Source organism: Cetorhinus maximus, chromosome 30 (genome assembly GCF_964194155.1).
Source record: "Cetorhinus maximus chromosome 30, sCetMax3.hap1.1, whole genome shotgun sequence".
In the NCBI taxonomy this organism is placed as follows: Eukaryota; Metazoa; Chordata; class Chondrichthyes; order Lamniformes; family Cetorhinidae; genus Cetorhinus; species Cetorhinus maximus.
The window spans coordinates 4936462-4957640 of NC_135908.1; the positions used below are offsets into that span (position 1 = coordinate 4936462).

The 21179-nt window shown below is 45.4% G+C and overlaps 1 protein-coding gene across 1 annotated transcript in view; it reads left to right on the top strand.

Moving 5' to 3' along the window:
* Nucleotides 1-21179, top strand: part of tmem266 (transmembrane protein 266) — a 77059-nt gene that overhangs the window by 11118 nt on the left and 44762 nt on the right. The window contains exons 3-6 of the mRNA XM_078532216.1: nt 11742-11896; nt 12005-12078; nt 14118-14174; nt 21035-21173. Coding sequence (XP_078388342.1) covers nt 11742-11896; nt 12005-12078; nt 14118-14174; nt 21035-21173 — 425 coding nt within the window. The remainder of the gene's footprint in view (nt 1-11741; nt 11897-12004; nt 12079-14117; nt 14175-21034; nt 21174-21179) is intronic.

The following is a 21179-nucleotide window of genomic DNA, read 5'->3' on the forward strand; positions in this document are numbered from 1 at the left end:
GTGACACCCTGGTCCACTCCTCCATCACCCCCAACTCCTCATCCCCTTCCCACGGCACCTTCCCATGCAATCGCAGAAGGTGCAACACCTGCCCTTTTACCTCCTCCCTCCCTCACCATCCAAGGGCCCAAACATTCCTTTCAGGTGAAGCAGTGCTTCACTTGCACCTCCTTCAATTTGGTCCACTGCATTCACTGCTCCCAATGTGGTCTCTACATTGAGGAGACTAAACGCAGACTGGGTGACCGCTTTGCTGAACACCTTTGTTCAGTCCGTAAGCATGACCAAGACCTCCCTGTCATTTGCCATTTCAACACTCCACCCTGCTCTCATGCCCACATGTCTGTCCTTGGCCTGCTGCATTGTTCCAGTGAAGCTCAACGCAAACTGGAGGAACAGCACCTCATCTTCCGACTAGGCACTTTACAGCCTTCCGGACTGAACATTGAGTTCAACAACTTCAGATCATGAACGCTGTCCTCCAGCTTTACTCTCTTTTTTAATCCAATTTTTACATTTATTTATTCATTTTTTTGTATCCTTTATCCCCAACACCACAACGCCCCCCCCCCCCCACCAACCGCCCCCTCCCCCGCCGCCATACAGACCATCTGTCACTTGTTTCTGTTTTGCTTTCAGAGCGCTGACCCTTGTTCTGCTATTAACACATTCTGCTATCATACCTTTATGCCACTATCAGCACCTTTAGTCTTTAACGCTACTATTAACACTCTCTTTGTCCTGTGTCCATGACATCTTTGTCAATCTCTCCTAAGCTCCCACCTATCCCTGACCTTGTATTTTTCTCCACCCCCTCTTAAACAGTATAAAATCCATCACATTTCTACTTCTCTGTAGCTCTGAAGCAGAGACACACGGACTCGAAACGTTAATTCTGTTTCTCTCTCCGCAGATGCTGCCAGACCTGCTGAGATTTTCCAGCATTTTCTGTTTTTATTTCAGATTTCTAGCATCCGCAGTATTTTGCATTTATCTCAGTATATATAAGGTATTGCAAAAAGAGAGACATATTTCCAAAGCTTTTCGTCTTGGACTCATTAGGACAAACGCAAGAATGCCAGATTTCCAACAATCACAACAATTTATGCTACAGGAGAAAACACTTGCTGAACAACCCTGAGTGTGCTAATAGCTACACTAACAACCAATTTAAGATAACCAGTTGAACTTGTAACGTGGCTCATTTATACTTGCTGGAAGAGACATACATTGGTAGGGGCCCATTCTCTGCAAATAAAAGGAATATGTTCAAGCCTTGTGCCTTTTTTGGAATTACCTTGAGGCTTGGGGAACATGGCGTTCTCCATAGCAACACCTCGGCAATCAGAGTTGACATGCCAAGCAGTCAGCATCCCTTTACTCCTGTGGTATAAACTGTTGTTATCATTTGAAATTTGGCATTCTTGCATTTGTCCTGATGAGTGTAAGATTAAAAGCTTCAGCAACATGTCTTCCTTTTCAGCAATATTCAAGTTTTGAACTATCAAGTGATGGTGTGCACATATAAAACACACGATCAGTATATTAAACATAGCACAGTGCATCCAATATGTACAACACAGTCAATATGTTATATATAATGCAGTCCACGTATCCAATGAAAAGATACAAAATGAAGGTTAGGGCAGGCCGTCAGTATTCACTCTATTTATTAGGGCAAGCCTCTTCACCATGCAGGCCTATATAATCTTCTGACAGTCTACATTATGCAGTGTTACCTATTATGTCTGCGTATCTCTCTCTATATATATATATATATAGCTTCAGCACATTGCTGTGTGATTACCTTGGGAAATATTGTCAGAGGGTCTGAATATTTATGAAGGTTGAACAGTAATTGACTTTTCTTTACAAATTGGCAAAATGGGAGGTTATAATGGCCACTGGTTGGGGCCTACATCACCATTTTACAGCCTGACTTCGGCTCACTGCTGAACAATAACAGGCTGACTTCAGAAAAATCGATGCATCTGCCTTAGTGGCTTCATTGTTATGCACAGAGCAAAAATGACTTTCAGAGAAGATGATTATCTTTGCTCATAATAATCGAGGCCTTGTTCAAAAGAAATAGAATTGAAAGGAATGGATTGTGCTAAAAGACACAGAGGGAGGGAGCGTCAAGGCAGCGAGCATCTTTGTGAGGACTGAATACACCACACACACACGCAAACAAACATGCATGCACACGGACACACACACATGTACACACACTACCAAGCTCGCTTCCCATGTATTCCCTCTGAGGACCAGGAGCAGGAGGTGCAATTCTGCTTATTTAATTAGTGTGTAGTTCAAGTTCTGGGGGGTGGGGGGGGGCATCCTGCTATCTAACAGGTCACACAGGTCACATGCTCCCATCTACTGCAGGGAAGGCTCAAAAAAGCAGGGAGCTAAGGGACCTCAGCTTAATCCGCCCAATGACTTCTTTCAGAATTTAATTCAATATCTTAAAGAGGAAAAGATCATTTTGATGGGTGTTTTGCTCATGGGTACTTGATTGGCATTTCTCTCTCCAATCCAAGGCTGCAGATTTATTAACCTCGGGCACCTTCAACATTGGAAAATTTGTTGCTTGTTTTACTCCTCCTGATTTTTCACTTTGTCCCCACTTTTCTGAAGCCCCCCAATTCATATTGGCGTTCAGTTTACCAATGCATTATGTGAAACGCGCTCAGTGTATTGAACACAGCTTAGACACATGTATGAAACATTGTCAGTATATTAAATATACCACAGTCAGTATATTTAACTCTCAGCCAATATCATTGAAGTAGTGGTCATAGCCAGATTGCTGTTTGTGGGATCTTGCTGTGCAGAGAATTGGCTGCTGCATTTCCTATGGTGCAACAGCGCTGGAAGGCCATCCCACCATGGGGAACATCACATCAGAGCCCACTCCTATCCTTATCAAACATCCCATGATGTGGAAGCAGTGGCCTTTGTGGTTTTTGTTTTATTTTCCTGAAGCATTCCCCTCCCCTCCCTGGTCAATCCCTATCTAATCCCCATGTCCAGTTTGGCGTTGTCAACAGTATGGGTACGCCACACCTCAACATGGCTGCTGAGGCGGTCAAGGTTTTTGCCTGTCGGTGCTAAATTATGCTGGAATGCACTCCTGTGAGGCACCTGACCAACATCAGGAAGAGACAGCTGGAGTTCCTTGGGCATGTAATAAGGACTTTTGATATAGAAAGCCTGAAGCGGATGGGAAAGATCGATGTTTGAGAGCGAGGGAGCAATGCGAGGTGTTGTTGTTGATAAATAATGCCACGAGCTGATCCCCAGTTATCGGAGCTGAAACAAAGGTCTAGATGGCACTCACGGGGGCAGAGTGAGGATGATGCTGATTGTACGTGAATATCGGAGCCCACTCAGAGTTGCTGCCTCAAATGCAACTTTGAGGCAACTATACGTACACTTATCTAAGATGGTAGTGGTGGTGCATGCATCATAACCTCTACAGCTCAATTGCACTACAGGGCTCCATCTCTCTTCTCCTAGCTCTAGGGCTGACCTGCTGTGTAAACGGGTTTTGACTGGAGCGCCACACACTGATGCTGTAGAGTTGTAATTATGAATGTTTTACACTCTGTGCTAATTGTTGTATGTGTTTGAAAGAGCCGTTAGCTAATTAAACCACAGAAAATCCAAGCTGTTGTGCCTTTCAAATATTTTCCTTTCAGTTGATAATTAATAGCAACGGTGGCATCAGATCGAAATAGAGACACCAACCATCCATTAGCTAAACGACCTGCTCTTTCATTTTTTTTACCACCTCCTTTCCCTTCGGTTTACCCCCCCCACCCCTCCTCTGCTCTTGTCCTGAATATTGCCCTGTGGAATGGGCTGCCCTCCATTGTCTCACCAAACTGCTCCTGGACTGGCTGCTCAAGAATAGAGGCCAAGCCCGATTCTGTTCTCAGCGAGTGGTGAGGCATGGCGACCCTGGTTGATTAGCTCCCCTCTCACCCCCCCCCCAGGAGGCCAACTGCAAGTGTCCGCCTCGGGTCTCAGGTTAGCTGCCACAGCACAGACCATTCGCTGAGTATCCATAGCAGCGCAAAAACCCACCCATTTCCACCTCTGTAACATTGCCCGACTCCTCTCCTGCTTCAGCTCATCAGTCGCTGAAATCCGTGGGCAGGATTTTCCAGGCGGGCGTCCCTTGCGAGATATTTTGGTCAGTGGGCCCACCGATAATTAAGAGGCCTATTAAGGCCATTAATCAATGAATTAAGCTGTAATTATCGCTGCCTGTCCAACATTACGGTTGGCGGGCGGGCGAAGTGGCCAGGCGGCCTTTGGAGTTTTGAGGACCCCTCATCCAGGGGTGGGATGAGGTTTCCGTCATTAAATTTAAAAAATAATAAAAAACATTGGGGCAGAATTTTTCAAATCTACGTGTTAAAGGTGAGTGAGTCTGCTGTGTGGACATTTTTTCCAACATTTTTAAAACTTTATTCATTGGTTTTAAATTCTTCGGCTCCCTGAGGCAGCTCTCTGCCTTCAGGGGGCTTTCATTGCACTCTCCCCCCCCAACCCCACCCCGCACCGACTTCAGCACTCGCCCTCCTCCCGCCCCCCTCACCCCAGCAGCGCTGAGCCTTTGGCGCGCCGTTAATTGGCCAGTCAGCGTGAAATCGCAGTTGGGAGGGGGCCGATTGCGGGCCTTTTCCTGGCTTCTCTCGGGGCCCCCCTGTCGTGCCCACCCGATGACCCGAAACTCCTGCCCCCTGCCTTAGGCTTGACTATTCCAATTTTTAATTTATTTTTTCATGGGATGTGGGCGTCGCTGGCAGGGCCAGCATTTGTTGCCCATCCCTAATTGCCCTTAAATGGAGTGTCTTGCTCGGCCATTTCAGAGGGGCAGGTCAGAGTCAACCAGATTGCTGTGGGTCTGGAGTCACATGTAGACCATGGTAAGGACAGCAGATTTCCTTCCCTAAAGGGCATCAGTGAACCAGATGGGTTTTTACAATAATCGAAGATAACTTCATGGTCACCATTACTGAGACTAGCTTTCAATTCCAGATTTTATTAATTAACTTCCACCAGCTGTCGTGGTGGGATTTGAACCCAGGTCCCCAGAGCATTAGCCTGGGCCTCTGGATTACTAGTCCAGTCAGATGACCACTATGCCACCATCTTCCCAAATGCCAATTCCAATGCTCTCCTGGTTGGCCTCCCATCTTTCACATAAACTTGAGCTCATCCAGAACTCTGCTACCCATACCTGAACTCACAACAAGATCTGTTCATACATCACCCTCGCTGAACAAGCTTAAAGAGGGATGGAGTCCTATGCTGTGAATGAGTTGGAGGGGTTGAAACACATGGGCCAAGTTGACCATCTTGGAGAAGTTGATCTAAATTGGCTCCTGGTTAACCAATACCCCCTCCCTTTCTCTGAAATGTCCTCCAGCTCCTCAACCCCCTGTGATATATGCATTCCTCTAATTCTGGCCTCTGGCTCATCCCCTATTGCCATCACCTCACCATTGGTGGCCATGCCTTTAGCTGCCTGGGCCCTAAGCTCTGGAATTCCCTCCCTAAAACCTCTCCAGCTCTCTACCTCTCTTTCCTCCTTTAAAACCTACCTCTTTTGGCCCAGCTTTTGGGCAACAGTCTTAATATCTCACTATGTGGCTCAGTGTCAAACCTTATTTGATCACACTCCTGTGCAGCGCCTTGGGACGTTTTACTATGCTAAAGGCACTTTATAAATGCAAGTTGTTGTTGATGCTGGGGCCTACTTGTATGGATCATTAATCCATTGAGGGAGTCCTTCTGTTGAACAGTTTTCCCCCTCTCACTCACATTCCGCAAATATCCCTCCACAGAAACAGAAATCTATTGTGTCCTGGAAAGTTTTAGATTATCAACATTAATCCTGTCCCATTCCCTGATATTTATCCAGCTGGTTTAGAAGGGGTTAAATTGTCTTAGTCTCAACTGTTCTGGCCATAGCGTAGATGGGATACCTTGCATCCACATCATCTGCATCCCTCAGCAAGCTGAACTCTTCAATCACAGCTGTGCAAAAACTCAGCCAGAACTAGTTCTGTTCTCCTCACAACTTAAACCCCCCCAAATGATCATTCATCGTTCTTCACTGTACCCTCCCCAATGTTCAGCCCCCTTGTCGAAGGTCCATTGTGTCAGCCATGCCTCAGTGCGGAGCACTCTTACCTCTGGGTCAGAAGGCTGCAAGGTCAAGCCTCAGCCCAGAGACTTGAGCACAAAATCTACACTGACACTCCTGTGCCTGCACTGAGGGAGTGCTGCACTGCTAGAGGTGCTGTCTTCTGGATGGCATGTTAAACTGACGCCCCTTCTGCCCTCTCAGGAGGACCCTGAATGATTTCATGGCATTCTCTCAAATATGTAAGTTCGGCCTGGCGTCCTGGCCAATATTTACCCCTCGACCAACATCACAAAAACAGATTAACTGGTTGTTATCACAGTGCTGTTTGTGGGATCTTGCTGTGCGCAAATTGGATGCAGCATTTCCTCAACTATAACAGAGGCTGCAAAGCACTTTGGGGCATCCTGAAGTTGAGGAAAAAAAGTTATCAAAAGGCAATTTTTTTTCTTTTTTTGCTTCACCCAATGCTGCAGGCAGCGGGATCAGTTTTGGAGCAAGGCCAAAAGGTCTCCCACAGCTGGGGCAGCCACCATTTTGGCGTTCCTGCTTCATCTTCATCGTTCCTGCTGTCATGGCAGAGCACCAAACCCCGTGGCAGCAAGCCCAGGGGGGGAAGGGTCACGATGGCGGAGTGCGTGCCGCGAGAATAATCACCAACACACCTTGGCTGAGTCTCTTCAGCTCCAACCTGGCAGAAGTGCCTCTGGCCCACACTCCAAACGCTTTCAACTAAGAATTGGCCATCGGGGTCCAGGGAACCCTGGTTTGCTCGATAAATGCAGTTGACCCCCCACCTGAAACAACTTGCTCTCAAAGTGTCGCCAGTGCTAACACGGGGGTAAAAGTTACACACCCCATTTCAAGGCTGTTAGTGTCCCGTCAGCACTGAGTGAATATTGATCCCTGTGACCTGACGTAGCCCAACTCAGAATCTATGCCGAGCTACTCGCAATGTTTTTTTTTGCACCTTCTTTCCAGTTCCATAAGACCATAAAGACGTAGGAGCAGAAGTAGGCCAATCGGCCCATCGAGTCTGCTCCTCCATTCAATGAGATCATGGCTGATCTGAAGGTCATGTTTCAGCTTTACACATTTCCATCTAGGCCTCTGGTAAGCAGCAGCTGAAAGAGGCCATTCAGCTCCTAGAGCCCATCCCACCATTTAGTTAGATAAATCTAGCCTGATCTATATCCCAACTCCATCTCCCCATCTTGGTTACACCACCCTTAATACTCTTGCCTATGGATTATATGATAAATGGGTCCTAAGTCAGATGGTGAAGTACGAAACTAGATGCAAATCCTTTCCTTGATAGTTTGCCTATTTACAGAACACAGCATTGCAGTTGAAGAGTCATACGGACTCGAAACGTTAACTGTATTCCTCTCCGCAGACCTGCTGAGTTTTTCCAGGTATTTTTATGTTTGTTTTTGTACAGCATTACATGTGTCTGCCACCTACCTACCAACCCAATATCCCAGCAGTCTCTCTCTATACTCTTTTAAACAAACTAAAAACAAATTAACACAATTAACTAATGAACTGCCCTTTAAAGGGGTGCTGTAACAAAGAAACTTTAAAGGAAACTTAAATTAAAGTAAATGTTCCCAAGGATGATGAATCACTCCAGCCCCTGCAGTGCCCACTGGTCATGCCCGATGGACACCGCATGCTTCCTTTCCAGGGACACTCAGGCGCGAACGTAGCCGTGAAAGATGGGCAGACAGTCGGGCCAAATGACCTCCTCAACCGCCCGCTGCCTGGACCTGTTAAAGGCCCAGCCCAGGAGCAGGCTAACAAAGAGCCTGTCTCACTCCATATCCAAGCGGCTAAAGATCAGGAGCGTGGACTTGACATGCAAACAAAACATGAGGAGCATGATAATGAAATAGGGGCTGCAGACGTGGGTAACCCTTGGGGCAAGCACAGGTTCCTCAAGGCCACAGAAAATACAGGTGACCTGGGAGGCTGTGGACCACCTTTTCATTTCTATTGCACAGGCCTGCTGCACGCAACACCCTCCACGCCAAATCCCATTTGGAGAAGGGGAGGGATCCCAACGTAGAGACCATCCCATCGGCCGCCGCCACCTCTGGATGGCAGGACAGAACAGCCTGTCTTCATACTTTTTTGTTAATCAAAGGGAAAGCTAATTAACAAATTAAATTAAAAAAGTGATAGTCCCATAAAGGGCTAACAGAAACAAAACTCCAAAGGAAACTTATCAAATTAAATCAAAATGTTGTTTTGGGGGCACTCCAGCCCCCTGCAGTGCCCATTGGCAGTGAAAGGCCTTGAGCATGCCAGTGGGCATCAAGTGCTTCCCTCGCCACAAACACTCAGGTGCAAACATAGCTGCGGAAAAGGAGCAGAAGTGTTTCTTTATACTCTTTGGGTTTATGAACATCAGGAGCAGGATTAGGCCACTCAGCCCCTCGAGCCTGCTCCGCCATTCATTAAGGATCATGGCTGATCTGAATGTAACCTCAACCCCACATTCCTTCCTACCCCCAATAACCTTTCACCCCCTTGCTATCTACCTCTGCCTTAAAATACTCAAAGACTCTGCTCCCACTGCCTTTTGAAAGCGAGTTCCAAAGACTCACCACCCTCAGAAAAAATTCTCCCCTCATCTCTGTCTTAAATGGGTGACCCCTTCTTTTTAAAAGGTGGCCCCTAGTTCTAGATTCTCCCACAAGAGGAAATCTCCTTTCCACATCCACCCTGTCAAGACCCTTCAGGATCTTAAAATGTTTCAATCAAGTCGCCTCTTACTCTTCTAAACTCCAACGAATATAAGCCTAACCTGTCCAACCTTTCCTCATAAGACAACCCATCCGTTCCAGGTATTAGTCTAGTAAACCTTCTTTGAACTGCTTCCAATGCAGTTATATCCTTCCCTAAATAAGGAGGCCAATACTGTACACAGTACTCCAGATGTGGTCTCACCAGTGCCCTGTATGACTGAAGTATAACCGCTCTACTTTTGTATTCAATTCCCCTCGCAATAAATAGTAACATTCTATTAGTCTTCCCAATTACTTGCTGTACCTACATACTAGCCTTTTGCAATTCATGCACTAGGACACCCAGATCCCTCTGCACCTCAGAGCTCTGCAATCTCTCACCATTTAGATAATATGCTTCTTTATTCTTCCTGCCGAAATGGACAATTTCACATGTTCCCACATTATACTCCATTTGCCAGATCTTTGCCCACTCACTTAACCTATCTATCTCACTTTATAGCCTCCTTATGTCCTCTTCACAACTTACTTTCCTACCTAACTTTATACCATCAGCAAATTTATCAACCATACCTTCGGTCTCTTCATCCAAATAATTTATATAAATTGTAAAAAGTCGAGGCCCTAGTACTGATCCCTGTGGCACACCACTCGTTACATCTTACCAACCATAAAATGACCCATTCATGGCTACCCTCTGTTTCCTGTTAGCTAGCCAATCTTCTATCCATGCCAATGTTAACCCCTACACCATGAGCTTTTATTTTCCACAATAACCTTTGATGCAGCACCTTATCAAATGCCTTCTGGAAATCCAAGTACAACACATCCACCCGTTCATCCTTATCCACAGCGCATATTACTCCCCCTCCAAAGGAATCCAATAAATTAGTTAAACATGAGTTCCCTTTTACAAAACCACGTTGACTCTGCCTGACTACCCTGAATTTTTCCAAGTGCCCTGCTCTAACGTCTTTAATAATAGCTTCTAACATTTTCCCTATGACAGATGTTAAGCTAACTGGCCTATAGTTTCCTGCTTTCTGTCTCCCTCCCTTTTTGAATAAAGGAGTTTTATTCGTTATTTTTGAATCCAATGGAACATTCCCTGAATCTAGTGAATTTTGGAAAATTAAAACCAATGCATCAACTATCTCACTAGCCACTTCTTTTAAGACCCTAGGATGAAGTCCATCAGGACCCATGGACTTGTCAGCCTGCAACTCCAACAATTTGCTCAGTACCACTTCTCTGGTGATTTTGATTTTCAGGAGTTCTTCCTTCCCTTCCAATTCCTGATTTACATCTATTTCTAGGATGTTACTTGTATCCTCTATATTGAAGACTGACGCAAAATACCAGTTTTATTCATCTGCCATCTCCTTATTTTCTATTATTAATTCCCCAGACTCACTTTGTTAACTCTTTTCTTTTAAATATCTATAGAAACTCTTACTATCCATCTTTATGTTTCTAGCTAGTTCTCTCTCAAACTCTAATTTTTCCCTCCTTATTTAGTCATTTTTCCTGTATTTTATATTCTGTCCAACCTTCTGGCCTGCCACCCATTTTTGTGCAATTATATGCTTTTTCTTTAAGTTTGATACTATCTTTAAGTTTTTTAGTTAACCATGGATGGTGGGTTCTCCTCTTGGAAATTTGCTTTCTTGTTTGAAAGTTTCTATTGTGTTTTCAAATATCCCTTAAAATGTCTGCCACTGCATCTCTATTGACCTATTGCTTAACCTAAATTGCTAGTTCACTTTAGGTAGTTCTGCTTTCATGCCCTCATAATTGCCCTTATTTAGATTTAAAATACTATTCTTAGACCCATTCTTCTCTCCCTCAAACTGAATGTAAAATTCAATCATATTATGATCACTGCTACCTAGGGGTGGCTTCACTCTGTGGTCATTAATTAAGCCTATCTCGTTGCACAATACCAGGTTTAGTATAGCCTGCTCTCTGGTTGGCTCCAGAATGTATCGTTCTAAAAAACTATCCTGAAAACATTCTATGAATTCCTCGTCTAGGCTCCTTTTGCCCATCTGATTTTTCTAGTCTATATGTAGATTAAAATCACTATAATCACTGTACAATGTTTACACAAATTAACTAAAAGGAAAAACTAATTAACAAAATAAACTAAAGTGGCAGCCCCTTAAAGGGGCACTGCAACAAAAGGACAAACCATTAAAGGAAATTATCTAACTAAATCAAAATGGTTTTGTGAGGGCTGATGAAACACTCCAGCCCCCATGATGCCCACTGGTTATGGCAGGCCTCAAGTTTACCAGTGGACACTGCGTGCTCCCTCTCCAACACAGGCAAACACAGCCATGGAAAAGGGGCAGAAGCCTTTCTTTTTACTCTTTTCAGTACACCAATAAAATAAAAGACTTAACAATTAAAAAAGGACCCAATTAAACCCGCCAAATAGCCCCTTAAAAGGGCACTGGGCACTGTCACAAAAATGCAGAATTTTAAATGAACTAAATTAAAATGTGTCATCTTGGGGGCTGAGGAAGCACTCCAGCTCCCCCAGTGCCCACCAGCCGTGGAAAACCTCAAGTGCTCCAGCGGACGCCACGTGTTCCCTCTCCGAAGACACCCAGCCACAAACACAGCCGCGGAAAAGGGGCAGAAATCTTTCTTTACAAGTGCACTAAATACTTAATTAAACAATGCCTTTCACTTGTGTACGTTTTAACAATATAATTTACATACCATTAACAATATATTGTTTGCTGTGCTGTGATTGGATCCCAAAGCACTGGCGTATAGGCTCCCCATTAATCCTGTGCCCCTCTCTACCCTGCCACCCTAAGCTCGAACTGGCTGAAGCCTTGCTGTGGGAGACGGGCAGCAGTTTGGCAGGTGGTCTTACTCAGTGCTGGTCTCAACTGCTTCCTGGTGGCATCAGTGGTCCTGGTCGTCCTCCTCCTGACGCTGGAGCTCCTCATTGACACCAAGTTACTTCAGTGTGAGTACAGTATGAGGTTACCCCTCAACCTTCTCTTCTATAGAGGAAAAGCTGCAGCCTGTTCAGTCGTTCCATGATAGTCACCATCCCTTTTCTCTCTTGTTGAAGTTACCAGTGCATTCCAGTTTGCCGGGATCATTCACTGGATAAGCCTAGTCATCCTCTCCATCTTCTTCACGGAGGTAAGTGTCCTCAAGTTACAAAGCAATCTGCATTGATTGATATGCTTGATGCTGTAAAGTTATTTGCTGACTCTCCTGTAGCACAGCTCATAGTTAGCCAGAAGTTGCACTGATGATGTCTTGTTGAGTGTATGTTCTCCAATTGGACAGATTGGTTTCATCACATGACCTCCTGCTCTTAACCATCCCACCCACTGCTATTGGTCAATGGAAATTTCCAAAAGCTCTAACTTTTCCCCAGCCAATAGCAAGGCAAATTGGCTCCAATACCCAATTGAGAGACTTTTTAAAATTATTCCCATGGGATGTGCCCATCGCTAATTGCCCTGGAACTGAGTGGCCTGTTAACCTGTTCAGTTAGGCCATTTCAGAGGGAAGTCTGTATGGTGGCCAAACCAGGACAGCAGTTTCCCCAAGTGAACCAGAAACAATCAATGATAGTTTCATGGTCACCATTACTAAGACTAGTTTTCAATTCCAGATTTATTAATTGAAGCTGCCATGATGGGATTTGAACCCATTAGCCTGGGCCTCTGGATTATTAGTCCAGTGACATTACCACTACGCCACCATCTCCCCCTCAACTGTTGAGTGTCCCGATGTCCATTTTTATCCCGCGATCTCCAATATTTTTTTGGAACTAGTAAACAGAAGTGTTCAAAGAAAAGTTTAAAAAAAGACATTTTAAATACCCTTATGAATTTTTCTCCCAGATTTTGCTTGAGCAATGTCCTGGAAAGTAACATTTAGCACCTTTTACTATCATGTAAAATCCAGTTGTTCATTCGACAAAAGTATTAACCTGTTCAGTTTCACAAATTTGACCCACAAGAGAGTCCAACAAATACGTAGGAAATGAAAAAAATCTGACATAAAGAACAATTTCTCTCACCTATGTCCAGCTGTGCATCGTCATGTATAGTCAACTAAGGAGCTTAATTCGCTTTTCTCCCTCTTTCAGGGAATAAGCTTCCCACTTGGCTTTAGCTGAGAAAAGGAGTCTCTGCAGAGAATTGTTAGACTTAGTGCCAGTCCCACTTGCCCAGTTGAGTGTAGCTCCAACAACACTCAAGAAACTCAACACCATCCAGGACAAAGCAGCCCACTTGATTGGCACCCCATCCACCACCTTAAACATCCACTTCCCTCCATCACCAATGCACAGTGGCAGCAGTGTGTACCATCTACAAGGTGCACTGCAGCAACTCACCAAGGCTCCTTAGACAGCATCTTCCAAATCCACAACCACTACCGCCCAGAAGGACAAGGGCAGCAGATAGATGGGAACACCATCACCTGGAAGTTCCCCTCCAAGCCACTCACCATCCTGACTTGGAACTATTTTGCTGTTCCTTCATTGTCGCTGGGTCAAAATCCTGGAACTCCCTCCCTAACAGCACTGTGAGTGTACCTACACCACATGGACTGCAGCGGTTCAAGAAGGCAGCTCACCACCACCTTCTCAAGGGCAATTAGAGATGGGCACTAAATGCTGGCCCAACCAGAGATGCCCAGTTCCCAAGAAAGAATTTAAAAAGTCAGATAGCACATTTTCTACATGGTTCCAAATAGGCATGTGCCCCTGCTGCAAAGTTAAATAAACTTTGGGGTAACTTAAAAGCCTCACTTTCTCTGCTGGCTGGGAATTGAAGCACTACACTGAGGCAGGAGGTTAGGGCATATTGGGGCATGGCAGAGGGAGCTCTATTCTGCAGCCAAATCTTACTATACCTGACCAGGAAATGCTTTGGTGTCAACACTATTTGATCTCCATCGTAACCATCGTGTGACATCCCCATTGGGTAGAATTCCATTTTGAGACAACTCTGCAGGATTATTTATTCCTTTGCTGTTAAAACTTGAACATAACTTGGAAATGTCAGAGCTTTAATATCAGGGAACTGCTCAATATCGGAAAGTCCCACCTTATAAACTGATAGACACACAGTGCACATATGATGCGGCACCAAACAGTTGAAGTGTAGGTCCATCTGAAAAGGCTAAATCTCTGTTGGGTTTTCTCTCTCTCTCTCTATCAGACTGTCTTCAGGATCGTGGTGCTTGGCATATGGGACTACATTGAGAACAAAGTAGAGGTAAGCTGTGCGTTTACCTTGGTGCGAGTTGTTGCATGTGTAGCTGTGTCCAAGGTGTTGAGCTTAATAACTAGTTCGACACTTGATCAATGTTCTTATGCCTCAACCTGCCTAGAACCCAATGTTCACTAGATTTTATTTCATCTGTGAGAGGGGAAAGCAGTTCATGAGTCGGCAATCAGAGGGCTCTTCCATACCACCAATACCCTCTTTGCGCAAGTGAATTGCTTCCATTTTCAAGTGTCAGAAACAATTTGGTGCTGGCAATATCCTAATGCTAGTGCCATTAGCGGCACCAAAGAATAGGAACAGGAGTAGGCCATTCAGCCCTTCTGACCCAATATAGCTTATCTGTACCTCAACTCAGTTTTGCTCCACATCCTATTTAAAAACTTTCCACAAGTGTTGGTTCGGTAGGGTGTGCTCCAATCGGACATTCCTATAGCAACAAAGTTGAACAGCTTTTGCTTTCGGGGGGTTCTTGACTGGGATAAGGATGGCAGAATATATCAGGTAAACATCTTTACAGATAACACATGGTCTATCTGATCTCCTAGAGTAGTTACAATCAAGCGAGGGGAGCTGGAGAGGATATTTCTGGAGGTTTTTCTTCCATTATTGGCCCTGGGTTTTTTGCCTCTCCTGGGAGACTGGGTTGAGGTGGGAGGGGGCGGTGATGGTGAATGAATTCTGTAGTCATGATGCTTCCGCCATTGTGCTGTGTGGTGCAAGCTCTAGTGGACAAGCTGATCTCTCCCTGCCCATCAATTTTGTTTGTGTGTGGCTTTCACAAGTGGTACCTCTCCAAGGATCTGGGATTTGACCACTGCTGGCCCTTGGGATTGAAGAAGATCCCAGTCAGATCCATAACGCCCGGGATGGGACTTTACCCAGACGGCACGTATGCAAGCGTCGTGTGCATGTGTGCTTCTCCAATCTTTCACTAGTGCAGCAAGAACAGCAAAATCTAGAAACCAACCCAATTCTGGAACCAATTCCATTGGAAAAGCAGCAAGAAGATTCATCTCCATTGGGCCGAGCAGCCAATAGTGTTTCCATGGAGACGCATGCCTGCTAGCTTGCTGCTGGATTCTAAGAGGGAAGAATACCATGGAGACAGGCAGGGGGAAGAGATGATGATTGCAAGGAAGAAACAACCCTTACACACACGCACACACACATACAGACAGACAGACACACACACACATACAGACACACACACACAGAAATACACACACAGTCAGACATACAGAAATACACACACAGACACACACACACACACACACACAGGCACACACACATACAGACACACACACACACACAGGCACACACACATACAGACAGACACACACACACACAGGCACACACACATACATACATACAGACACACACACACAGAAATACACACACAGTCAGACATACAGAAATACACACACAGACACACACACAGGCACACACAAATACAGACACACACACACACACACACACACAGGCACACACACATACAGACAGACACACACACACACAGGCACACACACATACATACATACAGACACACACACACAGAAATACACACACAGTCAGACATACAGAAATACACACACAGGCACACACACAGGCACACACAAATACAGACACACACACACACACACAGACAGACAGACACACACACACACACAGAAATACACACACAGTGAGACATACAGAAATACACATACAGACACAGGTAGAGACTCGTTATCCATCTGAGTTTGAGTCAAAATCCTATTCCAAATTGGAAAAGGACAACATGCTAACCCAATGTGTTGTCTGTTATCAAAATAAGTCAGTAAGAACCAACAATGTAGACAGACTATGCTAAGCAGCCCTGCTGCAGTAGTAAATTGCATTGTGCTCATTAACAATATGTCCAGAGTTTCAATTCATAGTTAAATGAGACTTGCTTGTTGACCCCAGTTTGAAATGGTGCATGGGAGTAATTATGCACTGCATGATGCTAAACTGAGTAGCTTTGTTTTCCTGTTCATCCTTCACTCCCAAACACACCTCACTGTAAACACAACAGCTTTATCTTAATAGTGGAGAGGAAAGCTGGAAAGGCTGGAGGTCTGATCTCAAAACAAGAAAATCCTGGGATTTTATTTTATTCTTTCATGAGATGTGGGCTTCGCTGGCTGGGCCCAGCATTTATTGCCCATCTCTAATTGCCCTTGAGAAGGTGGTGGTGAGCTGCCACTTTGAGCCGCTGCAGTCCCTGTGGTGTAGGTACACCCACAGTGCTGTTAGGGAGGGAGTTCCAGGATTTTGACCCAGCGACAGTGAAGGAACAGCGATATATTTCCAAGTCAGGATAGTGAGTGGATTGGAGGTGAACTTCCAGGTGGTGGTGTTCCCATGTGTCTGCTGCCCTTGTCCTTCGAGATGGTAGCAGTCACGGGTTTGGAAGTTGCTGTTGAAGGAGCCTTGGTGAGTTGTGATGGCAAGGCAAATCTGTCCGAAACCCAAAGGGAAAGGTTGATGTTTAGTGCGTAAATTATGGGGTTCTCTGGTTGGGGTATTGCAATTACCTTTTTAATTATTCATTCTTGGGAAGTGGGCATCACTGGCAAGGCCAGCATTTATTGCCTTTGAGCAGGTAGTAGTAAGCCACTTACAACTGAGCAGCTTGTTAGGCCACTTCGGGGAGCAGTTAGGAGTCAACCACATTGTTGTTGGTCTGGAGGCATGTGTAGACCAGACCGGGTAAGGACAGCAGATTTCCTCTAAAGGCCATTAGTGAACCGGATGGGGCTTTACGACAATGATTGTTTCGTGGTCACTATTAATGAATGCATCTTATTTCAGATTTTTAAATTTAATTGAATTGAAATTCCCCCAGCTGCTGTGATGGGACTTGAACTCATGTCTCCAGAGCAGTCCGTGTCCCTGGATTACTAGACCAGTAATATTACCAGTAATGTTACCACCCTTCTGTGGGCATGTTAATGGAAGAGCACCTCCTGTTCATTCAACTCTGCATCTTAAAATTTAAAATGAAGAGGTTAACCCCTGCGTTAGAATATAGGAAGGGGAACGTTATACTCGAGCTAAATTAATCCACTCGTATCACCAATAGTATATTCTATGCTTAAGGCTCTTGGTTAAGTGTAGAGTAAGAGAAAATGAGTGAATATTCCCAGTAAAATAGTCAGTGCAGTCTGGAGGAACTGGTCAGCAGGCTGGGGCAGCGAGAGAGGCATCTTGGAATAAAGTATTATTGTTTCTGGTAAACTCCATGCGCTAGACTATTCAGATGGACCTCAAATATGCAGTTAGGAGCCTTTCATTCAGCTAGCCATGGTTTGCCCCTTGTTCCTTTGAACCGCTCACTGGGCGAGGTTTCCCGCCGCCGAGAGGTGTCAGCTGTGGCTCAGTTCATAGCACCCTCGCCTTTGAATCAGAGGGTTGTGGGTTCATGTCCCACTCCCGGAAAACCAAGAACTGTGATTGTACTCAAAAGAGTTGCAATCTGTGACTGTTGATAACTCGAAAGAGTTTCCCGCTGCCGACGCCGTCGCTGCGATCTTCCGGTCCCGTCACTAGTTGACGGACTTCTGGCTGGTGGGGGGGGGGTTCCCGCCCGCGCCAGGGCCGGAAAATCCCAGCCGTTGTCTCGGTTTGGCAGCAGTCATAGAATCAAACAGGCCAGGAGGCCCATTGTCCCTATGCTGGCTTTTTATAAAAGCCAATCGGTGAGTCCCATTCTTTCCCCACAAGCCTGCCGGTTTCTCCTTTTTAAGTATGTATTCAATTGCCTTTTGAAAGTTACAATTGAATCTGCTTCCACCACCCATTCCAACAGTGAATTCTGGATGATAAAAATTCACTGTGTAAAAATATTCTCTTCATCTTCCCCTGAGCTCTTCTGCCAATTATCCTAAATCTGTGTCCTCTGGTTAATGGCCCTCCTGCCAGTTTCTTCCTATCTACCTTACGAAAACTCTTCATGGTTATGAACACCTCCATTAAATCCTCCCTTAACATTTCTTACTCTGAGGAGAATAATCCCAGTTTCTCCATAACTGGATCCATTGAGCCTCTGGTGCCCCCTCCAAGCTCTTGGCATCTTTCCTGAAGTGTGGGATCATTTGAACGTTGTCAAGACAGGATGGATTAAGGAAAGGGCCAAAGCTGTAAAATAAGCCAATTTGAATGCCCTGTCAGAAAAGAAACAAAAAAAAAATGATTACAGAAATTTCAGCAAAATGTAACTCAGAAACGTTGTACATTTTATTTTGCCGGAAGAAGGCAGGAGAGTGGTACTAGATGAATTTGGAGAGCCAGTACAAACACGATGGGCCAAATGGCCTCCTTCTGCACCATAATAATCCCGTGATTCTCCAATTATGAATCATCACAGAATCACACAGTGCAGAAGAGGCCCTTCAGCCCATCGAGTCTGCACTGACACGTGAGAAACACCTGACCTACCTACCTAATCCCATTTACCAGCACTTGGCCCATAGCCTTGAATGTTATGACGTGCCAAGTGCTCATCCAGGCACTTTTTAAAGGATGTGAGGCAACCCGCCTCCACCACCCTCCCAGGCAGCGCATTCCAGACCGTCACCACCCTCTGGGTAAAAAAGTTTTCCCTCACATCCCTCCCTAAACTTCCTTGAACTTATGTCCCCTCATGACTGACCCTTCAACTAAGGAGAACAGCTGCTCCCTATCCACTCAGTCCATGCCCCTCATAATCTTGCACACCTCGATCAGGTCGCCCCTCAGTCTTCTCTGCTCCAATGAAAACAGCCCAAGTCTATCCAACCCCTCCTCATAACTTAAATGTTTCATCCCAGGCAACATCCTGGTGAATCTCCTCTGCACCCCCTCCAGTGCAATCACATCCTTCCTATAATGTGGCGACCAGAACTGCACACAGTACTCCAGCTGTGGCCTCACCAAGGTTCTATACAACTCCAACATGACCTCCCTACTTTTGTAATCTATGCCTCGATTGATAAAAGCAAGTGTCCCATATGCCTTTTTCACCACCCCCACTAACATGCCCCTCTGCCTTCAGAGATCTATGGACAAACACACCAAGGTCCCTTTGTTCCTCAGAACTTGCTAGTATCGTGCTGTCCATTGAATACTTCCTTGTCAAATTACTCCTTCCAAAGTGTATCACCTCACACTTTTCAGGGTTAAATTCCATCTGCCACTTATTTGCCCATTTGCCCATTATTATAGAATCATACAATACAGAAGGAGGCCATCGAATTGCTGCTGTTTTGAACAGCAATCCGGTTGGTCCCACTGCTCCACTCTTACCCCATAGCCTTGCAAATTTTTCCCCTTCAAATGTTTACCAAGTCCATTTTGAAGGCTCCAGTTTAATCTACACTCTCAGGAAGACCTTATTGAATCCTAACCATTCACTGCGTAAAAAGATTTCCTCTCATGTTGATGGTTTGCCAGTAGGGGAAAAACTGTTTTCAAAGGGATTTTTTCTCCTTTGCTCCATGGAATCTCCTCACACAGTGGACCAACCATGTTCCCAACTACAGGACCTCAACTGGCGAGAGAAACGGGCCAGATGACCCTTTGCCTCCGGCTATTTTTTTTAACCTTCCTTGCTTAATACGGCCAGAACTAAGTGGCCAAGATTGGGAGGTGGGAAATTCCAGTCCTTAGTCCACATGCGCCCATGTTATGTTGGAATTCCAGTTCATGCTAAACGTCCCTCTGTTTAGTTCTCAACTCAAACTGTGACTTTGGTAACCAGTACATGTAAAACTGCTACAGATTAGTTTCGCTCGTTGAGAATCTACTTGAAGGCCCAAAGTGCAATTTTGTAAAGGTCGGGGAGAAGATGAGGTCAATGGCGATGCTGTGATTAGATGGTAAGAAACTGTTGGAGGAACAGGGAAGAGGGAAAGTGAGTACTTGCACAATTTAGATGTTCTTGGAAAGAGTTAACGTAGGAACAGCGCAGTAAGGCTTGTTTTAATGAAGTTGAGGAAGCCGTGAAGGAAGAGTGGATAGAACATTTTACTGGGAGAACAGAAGAGCTGAAAATCTAGAGGAGCAGTGACCACAGTTAAATCAACAGGATAGACAACAGGCATTGGAGATTAGCATTGAGGTAGGTTTTGTTTCTTCAGTTACATAGAGATATTGGAGGAGTTGGAACTAGCCTAAGAGGAGATTTGATAGTGGTGTTCAAAATTATGAGGGGTCTGCACAGAGTAGATAGGGAAAAACTGTCCCCACTGTTGGGAGGATCGAGAACCAGAGGGCACAGGTAATTGGCAAAAGAAGCAATGGAGACATGAGGAGAAACTATCTCACACGGCGAATGGTTAGGATCTGGAGTGCACTGCCTGAGAATGTGGTGGAGGCAGGTTCAATCGAGGCATTCAAAAGGGAATTGGATAATTTTCTGAAAAGGAAAAATGTACAGGGTTATGGGGAGAAGGGCTGGGGAATGGCACTCGGTGCTTTGCTCGTTTGGAGAGCTGGCACAGATATGATGGGCCGAGTGGCCTCCTTCTGTAACCATTCTGTGATTCTGTTTCTGAAGATGGGAAGTATGGCTGTGGAACTGTTGCAGAGAACCAGCACGGCATGATGGGCCGAATGGTCTCCTTCTGTGCTGTAACATTGGCCGACAGGCAGGAGCTCCTCATCTTTCTAAGGTTTTTAAATAAGGGAGGGCGAGTGTTAATGAGCCTGGGGACACCAACGGTTTCCAGGAGCATTCGAAGGGGACAGGACAATCAGCAGGAACCGATGCCGGCCTTGGTGCTTGTTCCTCGGGCTTGTTGTGGCTGCTTGATGATGTCTGATCACCATGGGCGTTGTGTGTATTGCAGGTATTTGATGGTGCAGTCATCATCCTATCCTTGGCTCCCATGGTGGCTTCAACTGTAGCGAATGGACCCAGCAGCCCGTGGGATGCCATCAGCCTGATCATTACCCTTCGCATTTGGAAGGTCAAACGCATCATTGATGGTGAGT